Consider the following 26,588-nt stretch of genomic DNA (forward strand, 5'->3'; position numbering starts at 1 on the left):
GCTTAGTAAAGGCCTGTCTGTAGTAACAGTATGACTCCTGGAAAAAAAAAAACATAAGGGCACATCACAGCTTGTAGAGTAAAGTACAGGTGGATAAGAACTGCAGAAGCTGGCCTGGTGGCATGGAGGGACAGCTGGCTGGTTGGCTAGGTAGGATAATGGACATGAATCACTGCAAGACTGGACAGGACTGGGAAAGTGGATCTTCTAGAGACGGTTCTCTTTCTGTGGTGGCAAGAACGTGGGCAAGACCTAAGCCTGAGGTAGAATGACTCTACTATGGATCAGCCGTACAGTAACTCCGCCCACTCAAAGAAGGGGATAGTAGAGGGTGGAGATGAAGGACTGTGTTTGATATGTCTGGCAACACATCTGCCCTACACAAATGAACAAATGGAAAATGTTTGAAAGGCAATTGCTGACAGTTGTTTCTCCCGCAGCTGCCAGAATGAAGGGCATTATAACTCACCTCACCATATGTCCTATACTGTGAAACTCTGAGAAGTTCATAAGGCATGTCCCTTCCAGAAGGAAGACATTCACAGGACAAAGGAAGGAAGTGTCAAGTTACAAAGTTGCCAAACAAGATAGCACAAGATTGTATTTTCTGGTGGCTTTAGGAAGTGTGAGTACAGATGGCAAAAATTAATTTAGGCTGGAGATGAAAGAAGCACCATTAAAAAAAACAACAAATCAAACTTGTCCAGTGAGAACTAGGTTATCAAAATGTATTTATGCCTGCATTACAACATGGCCTATAAATGTGCAATAAGAATGAGGTTGAATAACATGCTAGCTTTATGCTGCAAGTTACCTTCCAGATATACAACAAAAAAGCACTTTCCAGTGTGAGCAGAGCATGTAAATGGCTTGATTTGTTTAACTTTGCAGCAAGCAAATGCAAACAGCAAGTAGTATGATAATTACAATTTAAAGTTGCTTTTATTCATTTCTGTGGTATACACACATGATAATTACAATTTATTGTTTCTTTCTTTCATTGCTGTGTTATATACACTTGCACTTTACTCTGTAATAGAGTCACCGCATCCTCTTCCCAGTAGAAGACAAGTAACACATTGGCAAAAGGCCTCCTACATAGGTGGTATTAGCTCCTTTCCAAGTACATCGTTATAAATCAGGGGATACTGTGACTACCATGAACATGACACTAATTTGGAAAGAGACAAGAAAATCTAATGCAGAATTCTGACAAGTTACAAATCTCAAGTAAGGTAATCCTAGAAACCTGCAGAATTCAAACACAAGAAACTGGGCAACTGATCACAATAAATACTGACTGGCCTTCCTGCTGCCAGCTGGCACTGACAGCAGTATAGCATCCATAAAGAGAAACAGTCCCAAGTTCTTACTCCTTCACATGAGTGTACACATCTTTGAGCCACGCCTGTGCTTGGCGCGACCATGAGGTGATTCGTTGTCATCACTAATCGTGCTGTGAGATGAAGATGGACCAGCCCTAAAAATGTAAAAAGTAAACCGGTCTGTCAAAAATGTACTTTATTCTGCAGTATTATTTATCATAGAATTCACAGAGCCTTTATGATAACTACCATGCAACAGCTCAGAGATGACGTTACTTTAGCAGGAATCACTACGCAAAAATACCCAATAGCAGTAAAGACCATGAAACGGTCTGAAAAAGGTCTATGTGGATCACTGCTCTACCCCAGTTAATAAATACAGATAAATAAATTACATACATTTATGCATAAATAAATATGAATGACTTTACCAGAGTCCTGTGGACCACAATGGAGACACAACAAAGACATTAGTAGTAACAGACTAATCCTGCTGTGGAGTCTGCACAGAGAAGGTGAACCTTTCCAGAAGAACACAGACAATAGTACTTCTTCATATGGTTGCAACAAGGCCATGCTATAAAAGTCATTTGAATAAACAATGGCAGCAAGCATGCTTTAGGAATGAGCAGATATAACTCCTACCATCAGACTCTGTAGAGTTCATGTACCACACAATTAGAATTACCTCACCCTGCCTCATAGCTCCTGGGTCAAGGGTTCACTCCTGATCTGTAGTCATTGTCTGTGTGGAGACAGTATGGTTTCTGTGTGGAGTTTTCCAACTACTCCAATTTATTCCCACCTCCCCAAAACATGCTGGTCGATTGATTAATCTAAAGTGTCCATAGAATTGCCTTTGCCCTTGTTTTTGTGCCCTGGCCATGGCTGAAAAGGGTCAGTGGGGACTAGTTTAGTTACCTGATTAATAAATGGATAAAAATAAGGTTGAAAAAAGTTATCTACAAATGGGTAAGCCAGCAGCATAGACAGAATGATGAATTGCAAATCATAATGGAGCAGTGCAGAAAAATGTTTAGTAACATGTGGGGACGAGCAGGGATATCTTCCCAAAGTACCACCTCATGGTTATAACACAGTGAGAATTGAAGCTGCATACAGTGCTGAAAATCTAATTGTGAAGGGGCTCGGCTGCACTCCCATGCTGTTCCCACTGATCACCCATGCCATTTATTCTACGTTCTCTAATAGTATATAAATACATCCTTCATGAAAGTCCCTTGGTTAAGCCATACAGTGCAAAGCAAATCAGCAGTCTCATCCCAAAAAGAGATGCCTGAGTTATACATATAGATCAGTTTTGCAGATAACCTGTTGAAGAATGAATGACTCTTTATGAAGGCAGTGCAGGATAGATACAACTAACCCTAGTAATGAGAGCCCCATACTTTACAGACCTAAAAGCATCATCATTAATATGGGGGATGGCTAGCACATTGTTCATAGTTTCCTTGGTATGCAAACATTCCTGAAGCATACAGATCATTAAATAATAGGAAAGTCTTTCTGAAGTATTTCTCATGATTATAAGTTAAGGTTTTCTGCTATAGACAAACTGACATCAACATGGATCCTTGATATGTTTTGACAGATTTTTGAAAAGATCACTATCAATGGCTTGAGGAAAATCCCCAAAATACAGCAGCAGAAAGCTGACAACTCTGTTTTCTTACAGGTGATCTGGAAATCAGTTTAACACCAAAGATCTGTATGCATACACAGACCACCTCAAAGTGTGGACTTTCAATATCTTTCCACCCTGGATTAATTGTCAGTGAATGGTATTACACACATCTATAAAGAACCAAATCCTGATATGTTGGCAGAAACCACTGCAATCCTACAGTGGTTTGAGAAATATCACTGTTTCAGAAGACCCAAGAAATATGGCACAAGGTTTCTAGAGAAGAAAGAGTTTTTCAGCTAGCATGTGCTTCTGGAGCACGTAAAAATTCTATTCAGGATGATAAAAACACACTAAAGTGCCAATATCACATATTGCAACAAATTCCTTGGCAACAGGCACCTGCACTGAAATAAATGATAAACACCTTTGTGATGCGACAAAATGAAGTGGAAAAGCTCAGAGAAAATTACCCAGACATAACTGCTTATGTTACTAAAAATGGTATACTGTAGCAAAGGCATCACAACTGCAAACCATGCTCTGCAGCATAAATGAACTGTTCACAAGAGAATTCATTTGTGCAATTGCACAAAACATATCATGGAGCATGAGTTCACAAAAAGATAAGGATAACCTTGAGTACCACAGTATTTGTCATCATGCACAAGTATCACCTTGGCAAAGGCACAAGCAATAAAGTGTGCACCAGTGCATATTTCTTGCAGCTGCACACTTTGCTACATGCATCACTTTCAATCATTTATTCAAGTTTTTGTTGCCTACTGTCTGTTATGCCTTCAGTATGTTGCTGTGCTACTGCAGTCCTGCATCACAGATTTCTGCATTGGTGATGGCTAATCCTTCTACATGGTTTTGGTGTTGGGCATCTGTACGTAATGACTGTGCCTTCCCGTAATTCATCTTAGTGCTGTTACACTGGAACCTTTCTTAGTACATTGAGGTTAAGTAATGTTATCTGGAGTATGTACTATGGATAATGAGAATTTTATTCTGTGCTGGCAGCAAAAAAGCATCCGTAAAATTCAAAAATAGCAAACTGTCATACATTTCAAGGCAGAACACTGAGCATGCATGACTTTGTAAGCTTTAAAACAAAAGCAAACAAACAAAAAAAACAGCATCAAGAAAATCAAGAGTGAGGTTGGGTAGTTCTGTTGGTATGTGCTCTAATCCTAGTTTCCATGACTTCTTCAGATCAATTTAATATATATTATGAAGATAACTCAGTCAGTGGGGGTAAAACACAATGGTTCACAATTTGCATTACAACCAATTGTCAAACATCTTTCATCCTAAGGTAGTTAACTGTCTTCCAGAATTTAAACCAGAATTTCAAACCAAGCCTCCAGTTGTCTTCAAGATAAGGTTTTGGGTTACAACCAGCCTGGCTAATACTGGCCATCCATGATGCAGGATCTAAGAATAGGAAAGTCTATTAGACTTTGAGCTAGAGAAACTGCATCGGCTGACTAAAAGTTGGAAACCATTTTGAAAAGGGGGGCCTGGTTTCAAACAGTCCCCTTGTGATGTAAAAGGAGTACCTAGTATGGTAACTTTCTTTGTCATATCTACCATGTTTTATTTGAAAGGTAACTGGGGCTTGGTTTGAAATTTAAGTTTAAACTCTGAATCTCTTAGCATTACCTAGGGATCAATGGTAACTAACAATTCATTGTACTGTTAAGTGTGAACTGCTGGGTTTTAGCCACATTGGTCTTCATAACACACTATAAAGTGGACTGAAGAAGTTTTAACCATTAGTTCAAAGTGCTTTCCAGCAAAACTATGTAAGCTTACTCACAATATTCCTAGTGTCAGTTTTTGCTTTTATCCATAAAAATAAACTCACTTTCTGGAAAATCCATTTATCCTACGTGATGTAACGCATGTTAAATTTGTAAAGTATTCTGAATAACGTAATTTGTCCAGACAGTTTCTTATAATTTATGAGGAGAATAATACAGCTTTATATTTATATGTTGCTTACAATTTATCTGTGTTAAATGTACTGACGTTGAAGGAATTCACTCATCTTAACAAGGTAATCAATTTTAAATACATGTATATTATAAACAATTCTGACACAGTGGGTGGAAACAAATATATCTTCATTTGCTGAATGAAATACCCACTTCTGTTCCACTAGTGCACACATACGCTGAAGTTCAATAATAAAGTCTGCTATTTATCCCATGCAAGATGTACACTTCCTTAATAATTTTCTCAAAACCTTAGCATACCATCAGCAACCCTCTCCCAGTTCTGAACCCAGGACTTTGGCATCAGGATCAAAAATTAGAGCTTATTACAAATAGCATATTTTATAGAATAATCTGTTTCACCTCTTCTTCTCTTGCCATCCTATCAGCTCTCTGTTAACTCACCAGACATCACCTGCCTCCAGTTCACAGCTCTCTCACCTCCTGTTGTTTACTAAATACACTATAAACAATTCCAGGATTCAAGGTGATTTGTCACGACTTACAATTAGTCAACAAAGTGCAAGCAAAAAAACAAGAACAGACACAATCATCTTGGAGGCTGGATGTGATCTGATTCGTTATGGCTATTAACAGCAGGTACTTTAAAATGTATAGTTCATCAGATGAGGAACTGAAAGCACAACTACAAGTGGTTAAACTTTCTCTGATGATATAAGAATGAACACATATATACACAAACACACACAGGTCTTGCAGCTAATGAGCTTGCTCTACCAACACAGCTTTCTTTGGTTACCTAAGTGGTGGTCACTTAAAAAACTTGGATAACCTACCTGATGTAGTGAATGAGAGATCCCTGGGATGCTGGTGCATTCACTGCTTACTGGATCTCTTTCACCCAGACATTTTAACAAACAATGATTATTGATCAGACTCTGACATTTCAAACACATAGGCTGCATCAGCTGCTAGATTTTAATTGTCTCACACTGCCCATTGTACGTCAACAGAAGAGCTGAGTCTTGAAAACAGGAGGCTGATAATTCGTACTGCTCTTCATCAGAAACAAGGTAGTATAGTGCTGTACCACTAGAACATTGTTCACCTTCTACTCCCAAACTTGCTGGCACAATACACTTAAACAAAGGGCTTAGAGTAGGGACCACTATCTAAACAGGTGTGCTGGACTGTGTACCTTGGTCTTCTTGTTGTCAAGCCTCTGTATTAAGTACTATATAGATTATGTCAGACTTAAAACTTATCAGAAGACCTGAAAAGGGTTGAAGAATCTTTCTGAAGGTCCATCTATAATTATGAAATCATACATCATGAATGGCAAGAGTCTTTCAGCATACCTGTCCAGAGTCACTGTTCCAGCTCCCATAGAATGGTAGAGGTGATCACCTGGAAAGACAAGGAAGGTTCAGTAACAGCACTATCAGAAACATCTCAGTCTACTTACAGTCCTTTTATGCACTTCTTTTTTTCTGTGTGTATTCATCACTTGCTCTGATTATAGATGGAACTGGTGCCCTCTTCACCAACTATGTATGACATTTTTTTACATATTACTTTTACCTTTAAGAAATTATAAAAAGTCCACTGAGTAGCCTTGAACTAGAATAGCCGCTCAGGACTCTAAGTCAGTATGACTTCAGTTTGTGCAACACAAAGACAACCTACAACAGCTGACTCCACAGAGAATTCTACATGTTGCAGTACTACAGTAAGCTCAGTTTATGCTTAGACCTAGACATTAAACGTGGCATAAAAATAAAGTGGAGATTTACCTTCCATCAGACACAAACCTCTGACTTGGCTGCAATGATACTTTGCTCCTGTATATCAGTATAATTTACCTGCCAACCAATGTTGTACTGAATTAACAGTACAATATGCCAGACAATATATTCTATAGTACATCCACATACACTGATCCAAAATATGAAAATCACAAGGGATTGGGGTGACTGTCCAGTGCCATTTGATGTCAAATTAATCTGCAGAATATAAGGTTTCTCTTTTAGTTCTGCAATCATCAGTTAACTTCATTGTAAATACTAGCAAATAGTAGGAATAGTGCCAGCTCAACAAAAATAGATCTAAGTAAAAAAAATAATACTGTGTTCAGGTGACTCAGTGGAAAGCAAAGGAAATGCACTAATATTTACAAATGCTTGTATCTAAAGTGCTGTTAATTATGAAGGTATGGCTTCTGAAGAAAGATCAATGGCTGCAGATCAGCAGTTCACAATATCTGGAATTTGTACATTTAGTACTTATAGGAAAATGCCCCTAAAACCACTGTCTCTCGAAAAAAACAGTTTCTTACTTACTCTTTTGTGTTGCCTTCAGTGTAGAGTTTTTTGAAGAATTTTGGTACAACGGGTCAGGCCGAAGGTAGGTGTTGTTGAGATTGCTGAAAGAAGTTTAAGAAAGTTAAGAACATACCTCTAATGTAGCCACATACAGAACTACTTTTAAAGTCCACAAAACACAATGGCCTACAATTTAAGTAAGGCAGGCTTATTTTTGTAATACACATGGTGATAAATAACTTAAAATGTGGTGCCTGTGTCAGCAGCATTTCATTGTATGCACCTTGGTATTAAACTTGAAACCAGCATAGCAGAATTTTAAAACTACAGGTCCAGTTCTCTGATTCCCCACTATGCAAAATCCTTGAAACTGCTATATCCAAGCAACCTGTGTCTAACAAAACCAGCTAGCAATGTATTATTCTGCAAAGGAGGCACAGGTGTTAAGTCACAGAATAGCCACAAAGTAATATGCTCTAATAAGCTGACATTACATTGTAGAGTACTGCCCCTGGAAGAGAAGCTTGATTCGGTATGAATGTTACACAGGCATGTCCACAGTGACTCGCATGCCCTCATATGCAAGCAGCAGTTCTTAGAATATTATGCTTACTTTTATCTCAGACATATAGCTGGGGGTGAACTAAGTATTATAAATAGTATTAATTTTTAATTTTATTCAAATAGTACACATATGGAAAAGTGTAATAATTGCAATAGCACTTTAATTTTACTGTTTTCAGTCAATATGTTCCTACTCATGGACCCAGTTTTTGAAGCTGTCTTCTCTGGTGCTTATGCTGTTGTCTTTTTCACCCCAGTGACCCATAGGCACGTCTTCCATATGGTTTAATCAAGTCAGCTTGCATCAAGACTCAGTTATTCAGAACTAATATGGGTTTAGTTGCTCTCTGTAGTTGTAGTAAAAACAAGATCAAATAATTTTGGGGATAAGGAACTTTTCTTTTTACCCCAACGGTATCATTAAAATTCATATATACAGAGTTGTGAGGGTGTGGGGAAGCAGCAGCTATCCCCTAAATAAATGCTTTGTTTTGATTTCCTTAGTGCTGTCAATTTTGTTTAGGTCACCATTTTGTTAATAGCCATAAATCTCTTCATCTGGAGCTCTCTGCCACATGCATTGACAACTACACTTGAAATATTTTATACATCATTAATTTTTATTAGGATTTGCGACTGCTTACCCATCCTTACTACAGCACGTGAATGAATTATCATTCAAACCTTGTTGCTGTATGCAGCTAGTTATCTATCCTTATTGGCATATGCAAATGGTCATCTATCACTTTTCTGAAATTTAACATGGCCATTAGCCTTCTAGTAAATGGGTTACTTTAAATATGGCCTGCACTTAGTATCCATTTGGCATTACTCGATACTAATGGTGTGCATCACCATGTTCTCAAGGCAGGTTGACCCAGATACTATTTATTAAACCTATAGTCATGTGCTAGCATTTGCTGTCTTGTGTTAAACCTCTAGCTTCTCATGTAGTTACCTGAATTTTTTGTTTATCACTTCTCCCCAACAACAGACTACAGTAAGTCTAGGCATGATTTCAGGTTTTGATTTAAAGCTTTACTGGTATTGTTATTAGTGGTGGTTTCAACTACATTTTGAAATCCAAGAAGAAAATAATATGCTTTATACTTTAAAATATTGTAGACAATGAGCTTACTCTACATCAATACCCTGATTGGAGAACGAGCATTCTCCAGCAGGGTATTAATGTATAAGTAATGCCCGCTGAGAAGAATGAGTCTGCCGCTTCACGGCAGAATATCAAGCCGCCGTGGAACTCAGACTGAGAAAACTAATCAAGCCATTATTTTACACTCGCTAAGCAGTGCTTTTGCTGTTTCGTGAGTGTAAAATATTAAAAAGAAGACAACTAAATAAAAAATGGTAGGTGTGTGTGTGTTTATGACTGTGTTTGAGTGTATGTGTGCATGTCAGTGAAAGTGAGAGCGAGCCATTATTTTACACTTGCTAAGCAGCACTTTTGCTGTTTAGCTAGTGTAAAATAAAAGAAGAAAAAATAAAATAAAGTGTGTGTGTGAGAGTGTCTGCGTGTATGAGAATAAGAGAGGGAGAGAGAGAGATCAAGCGAGAAAAATAGAAAAGTGTGTGCTTATGTTTGTCTGCGTGTCTGCATGAATGCGTGTATGAAAGCAGAGAGATTATGTGTGTGTGTGTGTGTGTGTGTGTGTGTGTGTGTGTGTGTGTGTGTGTGTGTGTGTGTGTGTGTATAAGAGAAAATGAGAGTGATGTGTGACTGAATGCATGTAAACAAAGGAGACCGTGTGACAGAGAGAGCGAGAGAGTGAGACCGATCTTGTGTGAATCAATGCGTGTATGAAAGAAGAGGAGACTGTGTGTGTATGTGTGTGAAAGCAGAAGAGAATGTGTACTTGTGTATGGGAGAGGGAAGGGGTTGTATATCAAATTGTTGTGTTTCACTTGCTTATTATTTTTTTAAGCACTATTATTATTTTTTTATATACGTTTGATGTAAAATGCTTCCTTCAACACTACAGCAAGTATGAAACATTAAGTGGAGGAACTATTTTACATCAAAAATATATTAAAAAAATAAAATAGTACTTAAAAAAATACATAAGTAAGCAAAACACAACAATTTTACAGCAAGCCCATTGCCTACATGCAATAATGCCCTCCAGGGTGTGTGTTAATGTGTAATTAATGCCTTCCCAGGGGTGTAGAGGCCCTCCGCCTGTTGTGTTGGGGCTCACAACACCCCTGGGTGGGCATTAATTACACATTAACAGACACCCTGGAGGGCATTATTGCTTGCTTAACATGCTCAGTACATTTTGTTTTGCGAAAGTTTTGAACTCTATGGAAAAAATGGGTGCTTCTGTTTTTTTTCCTTTAGTATTCTTCTAAACATTGAGGACATAAAGTGGGGTATAAATTTTACAGTCCACCCACTTGTTTAATAAAGTCAACAAAATTCCAGTCTCTCTCAGCCACTTTTCTTGCAAAGCCGTATTTCACAAATGTGACTGATGCTTTATAATCTCCCATTTATTCAGTACTTTGTGTTTTTAGCCTTCTTCCTGTTCATATCTATCTCCCAACCCCAGATTCCAGTTCAAGTCTGAAGTACTCCTGATTTTAGCAGTCAATTAATGTGCTTTTTTTTGTCTTTCATGCATTTTCCTTCCTCTCTATGAGCTTTGTTGTCAGAATAATTTTTACTGTCAAAAAAGTCCCCATTCTGATTGCTAATTCACCTTTTGTTAGATAAACTATATTTCTTAGCTTGTTCTGCATTCAAAAATGTCTTTGATCCTTCAGAAAAAATATTCTGAAGACAGATGGATACAGCAGGTTGGATTTCACTCCTGCCTTCTGATATGTTATAAAAGTGTTGACTAAAAAATGCCATTTTACTACGTTCATCAGTATTTTAGTTTGAATTAATGTTATAATCAACTGTTTTCATGTTTTATTTTTATACCAACCAATTAGTGGTAGAAAGCAACATAAAAACTAGCTATTATTATCTGGTAATCAAATAATTCAATATATAAATAAATGACTACCTCTATCCCCATTCTAATCAGTCTTTTATCTTTTACAGCCCTATCATGAACCCAGGGTGTTAGCATCAAAAGTGGATGTCTTGCCAGCATGCCGGTGAGCTTGCTACATTAGTGTTATACCTCTATTCTTAAGCCATATATTCTCTCTGTTACAGTGCAGTTACCTTTCATACTGTAGCCTGTTTTATTACACCTGAAGTCCTTACTGTATGTTATACAATTTGAATAACACTGTTAAATACTACTGTCTAATACTGCAGAATTATTAAAAAAGGTTTGTGCTGAAGGCATGTTATACTAAGCAAATCAGAATGCTTTTCTTTTTGTTCAAGTCTTCCAGATAAAATAAGAAAGAGGCTAGGTACTGCTGCATGCACTGCAGTAGTTTTTATATCATAAGTAGCTACCAAAAGCAAGCAAACAGGATATCAAAGAATTACTAAGCTTTCTCATTGTCACAGTAAGAATGTTACCTGTCAAAATGCAAACATAGATTCCAGAAGATAATCACATTATTGGAGGTCCATCTATTTGAAGGGATGAGGAATGGATATTTGAAAGGAACATTTTTTCCAGACTAGAGAAAATGTGGTAAGATCTGAGTTGCATTGCCACCTGGATAACCAAAAGAATGTTGCAGAATGCTATTTACGTATGGATGCATTTTAGCTAGTGCATGATAGATGCACTAAAAAAATTAAATCCTCACTGTCCGTTTCCAAGGAAATGATGGTAAGAGTATGTGGACCATAGTGGCTGGCAACAAGCCTCAGCTGGCTGCTCCTGCTTTTGCACACCAAGGGACTTCCTACCATCTTGTATCAGCTATCTATGAATCTATGAAAAACTATCATTATTGTAGGGGATATATAAAAGTGTTAGTAAGGACACAGAAAAAGGAATTTCTACCATCTTGGAATAATGGAGGTTACAGCTGATGAAAAAAATTCAAGATTAGTAAGGCTAGGTAGATGATTCCAATTAAATAGGACCTGGTTAGTCAGGCAGGTGGAGGCCTGAAAAAGACATAAAAAAAATCATTGCAGGCTCCTTAGTGTAGGTGGATAAAGCCCTGACTATGGCCCATATATCCTGTGTATGGATAGCTTCCAGAATGATGTAGGAGCTGCAGGATGGGGAGGACTGACAAGATAGTTGCCTGCTGACCACTAGCTGTGCAGAGGGCTGGGAATGTGTGAACATGGTGTACGCTCCATCCATGATCCATGATGGAGACCAGAGACCAAGGGAGACACTTTTCTACAAGTGGTACAATCCGAGTGACTGCATCATTTATGAAAATGGGCGACATGCCCTTACAAAAGCTTGTTGCATGCCTATCTGTTGGGCGATTATAGACACATGCAGAGGAAAAGTTAAGGCCTAAAAAAAAACACTGATGGCTGCCCGAATGGCGCTCCCCTATGGCTACATTCTTACTGTTTTATGGGAAATAAAAGTGTGGTAAGTTGTATGAGGGATGGCGCTGATGGCTGGTAAGTGCAAAGAAGTAAAACGTGCACCAAACTTTAAAACAAATCAAAAAATCATTATCTGGATAAAACTAAAACATATATAGTGTTAATAGTGTATGATAATCAATGAGCTTGGGTGCAATGTATTCAAAGTCAGAGGACATACATTCAGAACAGGAACAGTGAATAGAAGGTCATAAAGAAATTTGCTTATCAAAGAGTTTGGAATATTACACCTAGACATATGGTGGAAGCACTTGTTGCATAATTTTAAACAGCATTACAAGCTACGGGGTGGGAACAACATCTTGTCTATGAAACCAGGCAGCTGCTGTTCTATGATGCACTGATAAAACAGTTGAAAATGACATTCAGACCATTCTCAATAAAATGAATCTATTTGATATATTAAAACTGCCTTGTGTTATCTAAGTTCTCCTGTTTCTGCTCTGATTCCATAGCTGATTGGTGTTCACCTGTTGGCACGGGATACCTGTTTGCATGAGACTGGGAGTTCCGGTAGACAGATATCTGGTCTGCAGCATCAGTGGCCTCAGATTTTGCATTGGTTATAACGGTGAGGCTGTCACTATCCATCTCTGCATTTTCTGTTCTTTGTTGTAAGGCTTCATCATTCTGATTCATTGTGTCATCCATTAGACTTCTGGCCCCTTCACCTTGAAAGAAAAATATTGTTTTTATAGCCGAATGAAATTACAAGACTGTTACAAAGAAGACACATTCAAAGGTTTACATATTGGTTTATTTCACAACACTAATGCCTGAAAATCTATTATTTTCAGCAAGCAATTAAACTTTCTGGTCATCTTCATGCCACACTGCATGTATAATATGTGTACAGACAGATATTCTTGATTATTTTTTGCACAAGCACACATACAACACCACAGTATAACAATTTCTTACATAAATGAACCAAGACAAATATTTATCCATTTCCTAAGCTGCTTGCCTTTGCAAATCATGGTGTGGAGAATACACAATAGTATTAAACTATTTACAATCCATAATGGATGTAATAAACTGAAAACCATGCATCTCAACCAAACAACTTTTGTAATGACTGTTTCATCAGTCCCGGTGGTTCAAATTGTTTTCTTAAAATGAGAAACACATGTGCCCCTTTCTTCCAAGAGCACTGTAATTTGGAGAATTTTATTTTTTCTAAGATTTTGTAGATGTTGTGATCACAGAACAGAATATACTAGTCTGTAACATCTGTATCCTACTTAAGAAAGGGGTGGATAGTAGAGTAAGACAGTAGGATCATTGCATACTCTGATGTGAGAGTATGGCCAGATGTTGCTGATTTGTACACTAAGCTTCTATACTCTCCCTTTCCAGAATAACTACTAAAAATTTCATGGCATATGTTGTCTTAACCATGAAGTGAAAGCAACAGCATATACACTGAAATCGTCACACTAGAACCCACTAAATGAAAAGTAGTTAAAAAGTATGTGTGGGCACATTTTTCTTCTTTGCTATCTTTCTTATAACCTTTGTATTTTATTTATGTTTCTGAAGAATGGGTACTAAGTGCTTTTGAAATAGTCAAAATTTCACTCTTTCAAAAAAAAATTTTCAAACCATGGCTTACATGGTGTATGCCTGACTACATCCCTGCTTTAAATAAACAAAACTGGCAATTAAGGATAAGATGATCAGCTTACCATCAGATATGATAGAGCCGCTTGGACAAAAAGATGGCAGCTGGAATTTAATGCACAGAAATGCAAAATCATTCATTTCAATGAGGGTAATGTACACAGGTTAAAGGAGAATCGTAGAAAGAAAATGTTCTGGAAATTCTTGAAGTAATTCTTACTGCTAAATTCCAGTCACTCTATGCATTGTCAGATGACTGTGGTAACAGCCAATGAGATATTTATTTTTGTGACACAGAAAAGAAATGAGAGGAAGCACATGATGTTTTTTTCCAATATACACGACACTAGTGATGTCACACATGTAATACCGTATACATCTGTACAGCTCAGGAAATCTTGCAGGTAATACAACCTTACGCTCATACAACATGTGGAAGGTGGCTATCAATGTAATAGGAGGAGAGGGAGAGGAATATAGTCAAACTGCAAGCAAATGCAAAATATAAAGTGGATGATATGGGCTCACCACATTGTTAGAAAGGTGAAGGGGACATGGATGGCAGAAGTGGAAAGATATTTCAGACTTCATAGAAACCTGGTAATGGAATAGCAGTGACAGGAATCAGCAGCCAAGAACAGAGCAGGAGAGAGTGAGAGTGCTGAAGCTTTGGTCAAGGGATATTCAAGGCAGTTTGAAGTAGGCCGATACACCAGGGGAGTTGAGGTGGGTGAAGAACTTCACATGAGCTAGCTACAACAGTCGGGACAGATTTGATGGCTGTGTAGTTGTCTTTAGATATGACCACAGATCTGTGGTCAATGTGAACTGCAGCTAGGATTGTGTTGGTGTGGGTTGTTTTCATTTATATAAACATATGATTGCTTATGTTGTAAGTGATGGTTTAATAAAGAATTTTCGTGTTTTAAAAAAGGGGCAGAAATTGAATAATTTATGTAATGTTGCTTGGGTTATATGATATATAGCAATATATGTGAAGTATAATGTTAGTTAATGTGTTAATACAATGAATAACTCCAAAAAATAAACAAACTTGTTGGTCTTTGAACACACACACATTTATCTTTAAATAATGAACACAAAAGTATGGGAGCAGACCTATGCAGAAAGACGTTGCACATAGATAAAGTTCGATCCAATAGGCAAAAATTCTCCTCAAGTCCACAAATGTCCATAAACAACTCAATAAAGCTTTTATTCCGTATACACAGCAGGTAAGCGCTTTCGCCAACAGGCTTTCTCAAACCATTAACAGAAATCACAAATAACACTATACCTTATATAGTTCATCAATTAAATATGCAAATAAGTGATGACATCATTACAATAAAATCTAAAAGGATAGCTATTATACAAATAAATATATATAACATATCTTATATACTGAATCAAGATACAATTATAATAAAAATGCATTTAAAATAAATAATTTAAAACTACATATTATCTCACAACTAATTTTCTATTCTTTAAAACGGGCTTAATAGAGATTTTGTCGTTCAAGCCTGGGTTAATATGTGCCCTAAGCTTGATGATCCATCTCATTTTAATTCTTTCTGTATAATTTCTAATGTCTTCACCTCTCATATTAGGTGTATTGACATAGAGAACCATAAACTTGAAAACATGTGAGTCATCCATTTCATTAACATGTATGGATAGTGCATTAATACTAGATTTAATACATATTTGGTATAAATGTTCTCTAATTCTATCCCTAAGTCTTCTGTCAGTTTTACCGACATAGACCGCAGGGCAGGACACACACTGAGCAAGATATACTACATGTTCTGTATTACAATTGGCCTCTACACCAATTGAAAAACATTGAGAGGTAACTGGATGAACAAACATAGTATTTTCAAGAATAAATTCACAAAGATTACAATTATTCCATGGAGACGTACATTTAGAAGCAAGATCAGAATTATGTGAATAAGGAATCTTAGGGTAACACAAAAGTCTATGTAAGTTCTTCTTATTCCTAAATAAAAAGACAGGGTTGTCACCAACTACCTCTCTAATACACAGGTCAACAGTTAGGACTCCCCAATGTTTCCGAATAATCTCTTTAACATTCACAACATCCTGTGTAAAAAATAAAGTGAATTTTTGAGCAGAGGTATTGGTGTTAGCAACAGATGTAAATTCTTGTCTAGCTTGATAGATATTGATACCCATATCTGAAAAATATGGGCAAGCTACGTCGGACCTATTATGTTCAACCACTTCAGTCCCTTCAAAAATCTCATCAGGTCTATATTATCTAGCTAGCAATCTCTCTTTCAAATCAATCAATTCCTTTTCATAACCCTCTTGAGTAGGGTTAAACCTGGAGGCTCTAATAGCCTGTCCCTTAAGGATGTTTCCAAAAACGTACCTGGGGTGCATACTCCCTCTATACAACAATGTATTTTTATGACAAGCTTTTCTGTGGACCCCAGTATTTAATTTGCCACTACTCAACCTCTCAATGGAAACATCAAGGAAAGTAATCCTGGACGTCGATTCTGTAATGGCGAACTTTAAATAGGATGTGAGAGAATTCACCTCTTCAAAAAAAGAATTTAAATCTCTATTACTACCTGTCCATAGAAAAAAGATATCATCCACAAAGCGTTTGTAGAAAATGACGTATCTCTGGAACCTAGGTAGGACAAATAGATTCTCCCTTTTCCAATGGGCCATAACTAAGTTGGCATAGCTATTGGCACAAGAAGTGCCCATAGCCAAGCCATCTTTCTGAATATACAACTTCTCATTAAACAAAAAGAGGTTGTTCTCCAACACAATTTCTAATAATAAACATACTAAGTCCACTTTTACAGGACTAAAATCAGTCTGTTGTGTTAAATAATTATGAATGCATTCAACACCTTCCTGGTTCAGAATCACAGTAAAAAGGGATTTAACATCTAAGGTTACTAAAATAAAAGGGGCATCATCACTAACTGTTTCCATTCTCACATACAAATCTAGTAGAAACTGTTTTGTATCCCTTAAAATGACAGAATTCAAATCTACTATAGGCCTTAACATCTTTTTTATATATAATGGTATTGGTTCACTGACCCACCCTCTACCTGCCACTATGGGTCTCATGGGAGGTTGGAGAGGGTCTTTATGAACTTTGGGCAGCCCTGGATATTAGGTATTAATGGGTTATCAACCCTAAAAAAACTTATATAGCTCTGGACTAATCACATGGCTCTTGACTAAATCATCTAAGATATCATAAAGCCTTAGAACACATGCTTGAACATCATCAATCTGTATAATTGAATTAAATCTGTTTTTTTTGCAAGCATTTCAGTCATTAGCTGATTATATTCATACATACCCATCACTATAACAGGGCCACCCTTGTCTGCTGGTCTAATAATGATGTTACGGTCATTTCTAAGTCTTTGTAGAGCTAACTTATGTCTACGTGTAGTGATGATGCTCCTTTTATTTTAGTAACCTTAGATGTTAAATCCCTTTTTACTGTGATTCCGAACCAGGAAGGTGTTGAATGCATTCATAATTATTTAACACAACAGATTGATCTTAGCCCTGAAAAAGTGGACTTAGTATGTTTATTATTAGAAATTGTGTTGGAGAACAACCTCTTTTTGTTTAATGAGAAGTTGTATATTCAGAAATATGGCATGGCTATGGGCACTTCTTGTGCCAATAGCTATGCCAACTTAGTTATGGCCCATTGGGAAAGGGAGAATCTATTTGTCCTACCTAGGTTCCAGAGATACGTCATTTTCTACAAACGCTTTGTAGACAATATCTTTTTTCTATGGACAGGTAGTAATAGAGATTTAAATTCTTTTTTTGAAGAGGTGACTTCTCTCACATCCTATTTAAAGTTCACCATGACAGAATCGACGTCCAGGATTACTTTCCTGGATGTTTCCATTGAGAGGTTGAGTAGTGGCAAATTAAATACTGGGGTCCACAGAAAAGCTTGTCATAAAAATACATTGTTGTATAGAGGGAGTATGCACCCCAGGTATGTTTTTAGAAACATCATTAAGGGACAGGCTATTAGTGCCTCCAGGCTTAACCCTACTCAGGAGGGTTATGAAAAGGAACTGATTGATTTGAAAGAGAGATTGCTAGCTAGATAATATAGACCTGATGAGATTTTTGAAGGGACTGAAGTGGTTGAACATAATAGGTCTGACATAGCTTGCCCATATTTTTCAGATATGGGTATCAATATCTATCAAGCTAGACAAGAATTAACATGTTGCTAACACCAATACTTCTGCTCAAAAATTCTCTTTATTTTTTACACAGGATGTTGTGAATGTTAAAGAGATTATTCGGAAACATTGGGGGGTCCTAACTGTTGACCCGTGTATTATAGAGGTAGTTGGTGACAACCCTGTCTTTTTATTTAGGAATAAGAACTTACATAGACTTTTGTGTTACCCTAAGATTCCTTATTCACACAATTCTGATCTTGCTTCTAAATGTACGTCTCCATGCAATAATTGTAATCTTTGTGAATTTATTCTTGAAAATACTATGTTTGTTCATCCAGTTACCTCTCAATGTTTTACAATTGGTGTAGAGGCCAATTGTAATACAGAACATGTAGTATACCTTGGTCAGTGTGTGTCCTGCCCTGCCTTCTATGTCGGTAAAACTGACAGAAGGCTTAGGAATAGAATTAGAGAACATTTATACCAAATACATATTAAATCTAGTATTAATGCACTATCCAAACATGTTAATGAAATGAATGACTCACACATTTTCAAGTTTATGGTTCTCTATGTCAATACACCTAATATGAGAGGGGGAGACGTTAGAAATTATACAGAAAAAATTGAAATGAGTTGGATCATCAAGCTTAGGGCACATATTAACCCAGGCTTGAAAGACAAAATCTCTATTAAGCCCATTTTAAAGAATAGAAAATTAGTTGTGAGATAATATGTATTTTTAAATTATTTATTTTAAATGCATTTTTATTATTATTGTATCTTGATTCAGTATATAAGATATGTTTTATATATATATATATATATATATATATATATATATATATATTTATTTATTTGTATAATAGCTTGTCCTTTTAGATTTTATTGTAATGATGTTGTCACTTATTTGCATATTTAATTGATGAACTATATAATGTATAGTGTTATTTGTGATTTCTGTTAATGGTTTGAAAAAGCCTGTTGGCGAAAGTGCTTACCTGCTGTGTATACGGAATAAAAGCTTTATTGAGTTTTTTATGGACTTTCGTGGACTTGAGGTGAATTTTTGCCTATTGGATTGAACTTTATCTATGTGCAACGTCTTTCTGCATAGGTCTGCTCCCATACTTTTGTGTTTATTATTTCAAGATTAATTACGGAGACTGGTTTGGGAGTGTTCACTCTTTGGTGGTTTCTGTTGTTTATTGCCTTTCACACACACATTTATGTCTATAAAATAAATTTTTAAATCTAGCAATAGAAAATAAATTATTCAACTTTTAATATTTAATCGTTAATGTTATAAACTTGCATCAACTATGTGTTTGCCTTTTCTAGTATTCTGGTTAAAACGGTATCATACCTTGTTAATTTTTATATATTTAATGCTTATTTTTATTTTTTATTATATACACGTATTTAAGTATTCTGTATAGTTATTCCTTATGTTTTTATATTTTGTATATGGCCTTAATAATACACATTTTATATGGAGAATACATATTGCATTAGCTGAATTGTTTATTTTATAATTGATTTAGAGGTTTTAAACAAGCCCACATGACCTAATGGGTGTAATTTATTGATCATCATTTTTAAGTGTCTAATTGTATCCACTTGTAATTATATAAAGTGGTAAATGGTTGTCTTAGCTTTGACTGATGAAGTTGGAGCATTGCCTCTGATGAAAGTGCTCACAATAAACGGTATGGTGTAGTATACTTACAGCCTGCTTGCTTTTTTGTTAATTTATTAATGTGTTAATACAGTTTGATTACTTTTGTATAAATGTAAATGTGCCTATGTCACAAGTGATAATTCAGTAAAAGTGTGTTTAAAAAAAGATTTTGATGTTTACTTTTGTAGCTTATGCTGCAGTCTGCAGTTTTTATATTTTCTTTTTAGTGTTTATATTTAGCTTTCCTAAACATATTTATCCTAGTTCCCATGTGTGTATCCCACCCCACATATAAGAAAAGAACCATTACAATGTTAACATTACACCAAATTGCATTGAGCTTTGTTACAGACATTTTGTCTTATTTTCAGTTTTTAAACATTTCTTTAGACCATCTATCCAGTCCATATCAATCTCCAAAGAGAAAGAGAAGCAGTATTAGGTGTACTAGTGTAAGACACTTTTTCATGCTGCCTTCCCAGAGATTCACTCAGTATTAGCAATCCCCACCTCAAGACAGCACTGCTGCCTGCTCTAACAGTCAATGTCATATACTTTCACCAGCTATTACAAAAAACTGGATAAAGATCTGATCAACTACATTTTGCATCTGTTTGACATCAGTGGATTTTAGTATCATCTTATCCAGTATTTTGTGTCAGCACTTCTTCACTCTATAATGTTTGTTGCTTTAATTTATTTATTGATAACTATTTATGCATTTTAACTGTAATGAAGCTTTGATAAAAGCATTGTAATAAACTTGAACTTGACTAACAAACATCCTTAAAACTCTTTTTATAAACAAAGATGCCATAACTTACTTTTCCAGTGCCATACTTGGAATCTTGGACAGCCTATCACCTAATATCATTCAGAGTTAAAAATACCCCACAACCTTGAATAACGATGCCCTTTTAAAAGTTTCTTCTCCATCCAAACAATCTGCTTTATGTCTCCCCTTCCTGCTCCCAGTCAGTCCACTCATTCCTCTTAAGATGGGGCAAAAACAGGCCCATTTATTTCATGGAGAGGGAGAAAGTCATATGCCCCTTTTGTTCCCTGACAGGGTTAACAGCCTAATGAAGTCAGTCCCTCCTAGATGAGATTACAGGGATTAGGGAGTGGCCAGTCTTCAGTCACGTGGTTGAGCTTGATTCCCCCTCCCTCCAGCCATGGTTGCAACTTCGCCAAATAAATTCTAGAAGTGAGTTATGTATTACTGTTTCCACCCATGCTATTCCCAGTAGATGGGACTGTTGCTAATGCAGGTGTGGTTATCCAGTCCTACAATCCCCACCCCCAAGGATAGGCATGCCCATGTCGATCTTCCCTATACCAGCTCCAACAGATGCCAGATCAGCTAACTGAACCCCAGTTATATGGGTCACAGTCAAGGCTTACTCCTCTGTGTCAATGAAGCTGGTCTCAAATCCCTTAAAAAGTTTAATAACTTCCAGGGACAAAAGCCGGGCATCCTACAAACAAAATCCCCTTTCTCTTTTTCAATAGTAACCCTAAAAATCCCTTGAAAAAATAAATAAATAAATAAACTCTACAAGCTTAACTTTCTCAAAATCCATCAGTGTGATTTCACCCTTAATTTTTTTCTGGGCAGGAAGAAATCAACAGATCCACCCTAGGAAACAAATGACTCCCCCCTCCTCTTCTAGATAAGCCTGAAACCATCGCCAAATCCTTTTGTAACTATTTCTAATTCTGTATTCCCCATCCCTAAGTCCAGTCCTTCTAACTATCCCATAAAGTTTCAGCATTCACTTGAAAAAAAAATAATCTACATATTATTAGGTTAACAATAAGAACTCTCTAAAGTAAAAAAAAAAACAATTTCTGCAGGGCCCAATATCATTTCACCCAAACATACTAGGTATATATCTCATTCGTTATCAGCCCCACTAAAACTTTTAATTAACATACGACTTTGAGAAGGTAGACTATCCCAATCATGGAAAGAAGCATTGCTCAAAATGTTTTATGGGGGTGAGGAGCATCAGTCAAATATTCTTAATGTCCTAGTTATGATTTTAGAAAATGTGTCATTTCAAATGTCCCATTTAATCAAATATACAGGATTTGCTGTCAATACTGCATTTCTGTTAGTCACAGAATATATATTCAAAGGCCTTGACTACAAAGTTGTTCCAGCCCTGTTCCTTGACTTGTACAAACCTTTCAACCATGTAAGTTACAAGAGCTTAATCACATGCCAGTAATACCTCCCTTAACTGGTTTCATAGCTACCTTCACAACTATATATAGTAGTTACATGTATGGTCCATAGAGTATACTACAGGCAAAGACATTCTCCAGTGTTCTATCCAGGACCCATTTATTTTCAGTCTATAAGTAAGATGCTTTCTGTTACAATGTCTTGAAGCAGCTGCTACCTTGTGCCACAGTCAAGGCAAAGATTAAAGGGCTGCTTAACTGTTTAATAAACACGTCTGGGAACACCATTCTTGCTGGTCCCTCTTTCAGCAGCAAAAACACTACCAAAATTAATCATGACACTTCTGAGAGGCCTCATTTATCTCGCCCCCCCCCCCCCCAGCAACACCTGGACAACAAAACAAACCCTGGGACAGGGAATGGAGGAGAAAAAACTGGTAGTGAATGGTCCCCCCATTTAATGGTGAATTTGATAATCAAATTTCTGTGACTCATGACTCATGATGGTATTGTAACATCATTCCAAGTTTTTAATATTTATAATCATACAGATCTATGAATTTTGACTATTCACTTTAGACTTTTTAACAAAAGTTTAAAGTTTGTACCATTTTCTTACATGAATTTATCAGATGTGTTGAATTAATTGAAACTGTTTACGAGGAAATTAAATTTCCAATTGAACACACATTTAAATGCAAGTGTAGAATTTAGAACTTCATCTTCTAAGTTAGTTTTAAGAAGAAAAGTACGTATAACCCCCTCTTAACCCTTTGCTTGCTATTTTTGAAAAAGCTTGTGAGAAAGATTTATATAATCTTCAGCAAAAGCAGGTTCATCCTTGCTAAAAGCTTACTAAGGAAGAATGGTTATTATTTAAGCAACTTAGAAGTGATACATCTTTTAGGATTACAAAGCCTGATAAGGGTGGAGGGATTGTTATAGTTAATAAAAACGATTATATTAATCAGATTTAAATACTTGAGAAACAACAATGGGACAACCATGGCAAAGCACATATATTTAATAAACAATAAGCAGTATTATTAAATATACGTGCTTTGCCATGGTTGTCCCATTGTTGTTTCTCAAGTATTTTAGCCTGCTTTTTTCTACATTGGGACTGCTTTTCTCCTTGTTGCTGTTTGCCTGCTTTATATTAATCAGATTTCCAATTTACTTTATGATACCGATAATTATGAAACTATTTCTAAAAATGAGATAACTGTTGCTTACAAAAAAATTGACTTATTTTTGGAAGATTCACTATCTCAAGGTGTAATTTCCATTGATATGTTCCACTTTTTAATAAACAACAACCCTTTAGTTCCAACTGTATTTGGTATCCCTAAGGTCCAAAAAGATGTTGTCACCTCCTTATCAGTTAATAGTGGTTGCACAGAATTCTAAACCTTACCCTTTGGCAATCTTTGTGGACCACATTCTCAAGGAATATGTTAGTTCTACAGAACACATATTGAAAGATTCATGGGAATTTTTAACAGAAATTAAGCAACATTTTTTAGTGAAAAGCGTGGATTTTCAACTTGATGTAGTAGATCTGTTTACTTGTCTTCCTCATCAATTAGGCTTAGAATTGTTTCATTCAGCTATTGTCAAGCTTAGCAAGCTTGACAATTGATTGATTATTTTACTGCTGATGCTTTGGATTTGATTTTGACTAATAATTTTACTTACTTTGAGGGAGAATATTTTTGCCAGTTGAAAGGTGTGGCTATTGGGGCAAGCTGTGCCCCATTTATGCAAATGTGGTCATGTATAGTTGGGAAAGGGAATACATTTTCAAATCTGTTTACCAAAATCATTGGCATTTATATTTACGTTACCTGGATGATATTTGAATTTTTATGTGGAAGGATTTTGATCATATTGCTGATGAATTTGTTTCTTATTTTAATCAAACTGTGTCATTCCTAACTTTCACTCACAAATATTTTTTGGATAATGTAGACTATTTAGATGTGACAGTTTTTAAGAACAATCAAAAAAGTGTGTTTGTTTCCAAGGTGTATAGGAAATCTACTTTTTCCAACAGTTATTTGGCTTTTTATAGTTGTCATCCTAAATTTTGTAAGAAAATTATTTTTAAAGGGCAACAGTCAGGATTGCAAGAATGTGTTCTGATTTTGATGTGTTTTTATTTTTGAAGTTTAGAAAGTATTTAAGATGTTTTGGACAAGAATTATCCTTATGATTTTTTAGTTTAAATACAGGATGAGATAATAAGAAACTGGGGTAAGAAATACAGGCTGTTATTAGATGCAGGTTATGTTTCAGAAACCACTATATGAACATCAAGACAATGATTGATTTTCAAATACATTGGTGGTTACATTTCATTCTTCCTCTAAAATGGTTAAATATATTGTTAGGAATAATTGGGGTATCCTTGAAGTAAACAAGGATACTTTTAATATTTTAGGGGAAATGCCTAATTTTGTCTTTAAGACAGGTAGGAATTTTAAACACCTACTTGAACATCCTAGAATTTAGTTTGCAGGCACCCTTTACAAAGGTACTAGGAAATGTGGTATCTGTGGTCAATGTTCTTATGTACTAGAAAAAGACTTTATAAATTAAGATATAAATTTAGACGTTTTCCCTTACAAAATTCCCCTGGCATACAGAAATTGAGCTTCTGAGGGGGTTGTGTATATAACATTTTGTGAAGTATGTTCTAATTATTATGTAGGGAAACCTGAAAGACAATTTAAAAGAGAATTTATGAACATCTATTTGATTTTTCAAAGAACAATTTAAACAATGCTTTGTTTAAACATACACAGGTTTGTAATATTTGGAAATTTAAGTTTGGGATACTGGAGGTGGTTTCCTACCATGAATGGGGTGGCTCTTAGGAAACTAGAATAGAACACAGAGAATTGATTTGGCAGTTAAGATTGAATGCATCTAACAATTTGGGCTTAAATGAACAAGTGTCTATTGCCCCAATCTTTAAACTTAAAGCTGCTAGATTACAATACCTGGGGGGTTATTATATTTTATAATATACTGACAACAATACAATATATATATATATATATATATATATATATATATATATATATATATATATATATTTGCATTATATTTATTATTAGATTTTTATAAGGCTTCTTACATGCCTACACTTGGTGATTTTATTTTATTTTTACTGTATTTATATAATTAAATCAACTTTGTTGGATGATTTATAACATGTGGTTTATAAAATTTGTTATTTAAATCAGTTTTTTGCATTTGTAATGGTTCTGATGAAGTCCTGATTATTGCTGAGGATGAAAGCCCTTATCTGTCACTTTCATTTTTCAATAAAACTTTTTATATATACGTTTGGACCTGGATTTTGAAATTTATTTATATTTTTGAAACCCATTAGTATTATATGACACTATGTGAGCTGTTTTTTTTCCTTTGACTTTGAGAAGGCAGACTATCTCATTCATGGAAAGAAGCATTCCTTAAAATGTTTTATGGGGAGGGAGCATTAGTCAAATATTCTGAATGTCATATTTATGATTTTAGAAAATGGGTCATTTCATTTGTCCCAATTCCACAAAATACCTTGGAGTAGCATTACACTACTCTCAGCATTCTGACTTGCACTTTGACTCAACAACTGAAAAGTGCAAACAGATGCTAGAGTCCCCATATCATTAAAAAAACTACCTTGTGTCAAAGTCAAGGCAAAGATTAAAGGGCCCTAACTGTTTAATAAACTCTTCTGGGAACACCATTCTTGCAGTTCCCTCTTCCAGCAACAAAAACAAAATGTAACTAATGTACAATGACAGAGCCAAATCTGCAAGAAATTTTAGTAGGTATCTTTCTTAAATAAACTTAACTTCTCTCTCCTCCTCTCTTCTCCACTTCACCTTCCACTCCAGCAGTAAGAATTCTACCCTTTTCCTACTCTGGTACTCCTCACCCAGGAATCTGTGGTCTCTTCAGTTAGACGTATTAAGAAACAATGAGTTACAACCATTAGAGGACTGCCTGGCCCCCTAATTACATTGGTAGAAGTTGGAGCAAGTTCCCCAGGAAAATTAAAACCAGTAATTCCTTCTCAAAATCCAACAAAACAAAACATGCAGACGTACTACTAACTGAGCAACGCCGTCTGCATCAGGCTGTCTTCTACAAATTAACTGCCCTGTATTTTGACTATATTAGACATTTATTATTGTCTGCATCAAAGCTGTCATTTCCTCACAGCTGTAATGTTTGTTTTACATTCCTTTGAGGAGCTACCTGTACCTGCACTGCAACTGTTGAAATGTCATTGTTTTAATATTTGTCATAGGAAGAGCTACAGTGTCAGTGTCACTGTATTTGTCTTATCTGAAGTGTACTGTACTCTTGAAGTAGTGTGACTATACATTTGTGTGAGGAACCTATTGTTGTGAGATTGCACTGCATTGCAATTGTTAAAATCTCTTGGTGTACCTGCATGCAAAACAACAACAACAAAAAAACAAAACAAAATGTTTTCATTAGGACTGCTTGGGGTTTTGATCTTAT

General features: G+C 35.9%; 1 protein-coding gene across 2 annotated transcripts in view; it reads right to left on the bottom strand.

The window, feature by feature from the left end:
• Positions 1-714: 714 nt before the first annotated feature.
• Positions 715-26,588, bottom strand: part of TTC24 (tetratricopeptide repeat domain 24) — a 268,837-nt gene continuing 242,963 nt past the window's right edge. For both annotated transcript variants that reach the window (XM_044079776.1, XM_044079777.1), the window contains 4 exons: positions 12,817-13,000; positions 7,274-7,356; positions 6,293-6,341; positions 715-1,480 (listed from right to left, as the gene is read on the bottom strand). In XM_044079776.1, the coding sequence (XP_043935711.1) occupies positions 1,378-1,480; positions 6,293-6,341; positions 7,274-7,356; positions 12,817-13,000 (419 nt within the window). In that variant the 3' untranslated portion in view covers positions 715-1,377. The remainder of the gene's footprint in view (positions 1,481-6,292; positions 6,342-7,273; positions 7,357-12,816; positions 13,001-26,588) is intronic.

Source organism: Protopterus annectens, chromosome 8.part0, assembly GCF_019279795.1.
Source record: "Protopterus annectens isolate FY-2018-M chromosome 8.part0, PAN1.0, whole genome shotgun sequence".
NCBI lineage: Eukaryota > Metazoa > Chordata > Ceratodontiformes > Protopteridae > Protopterus > Protopterus annectens.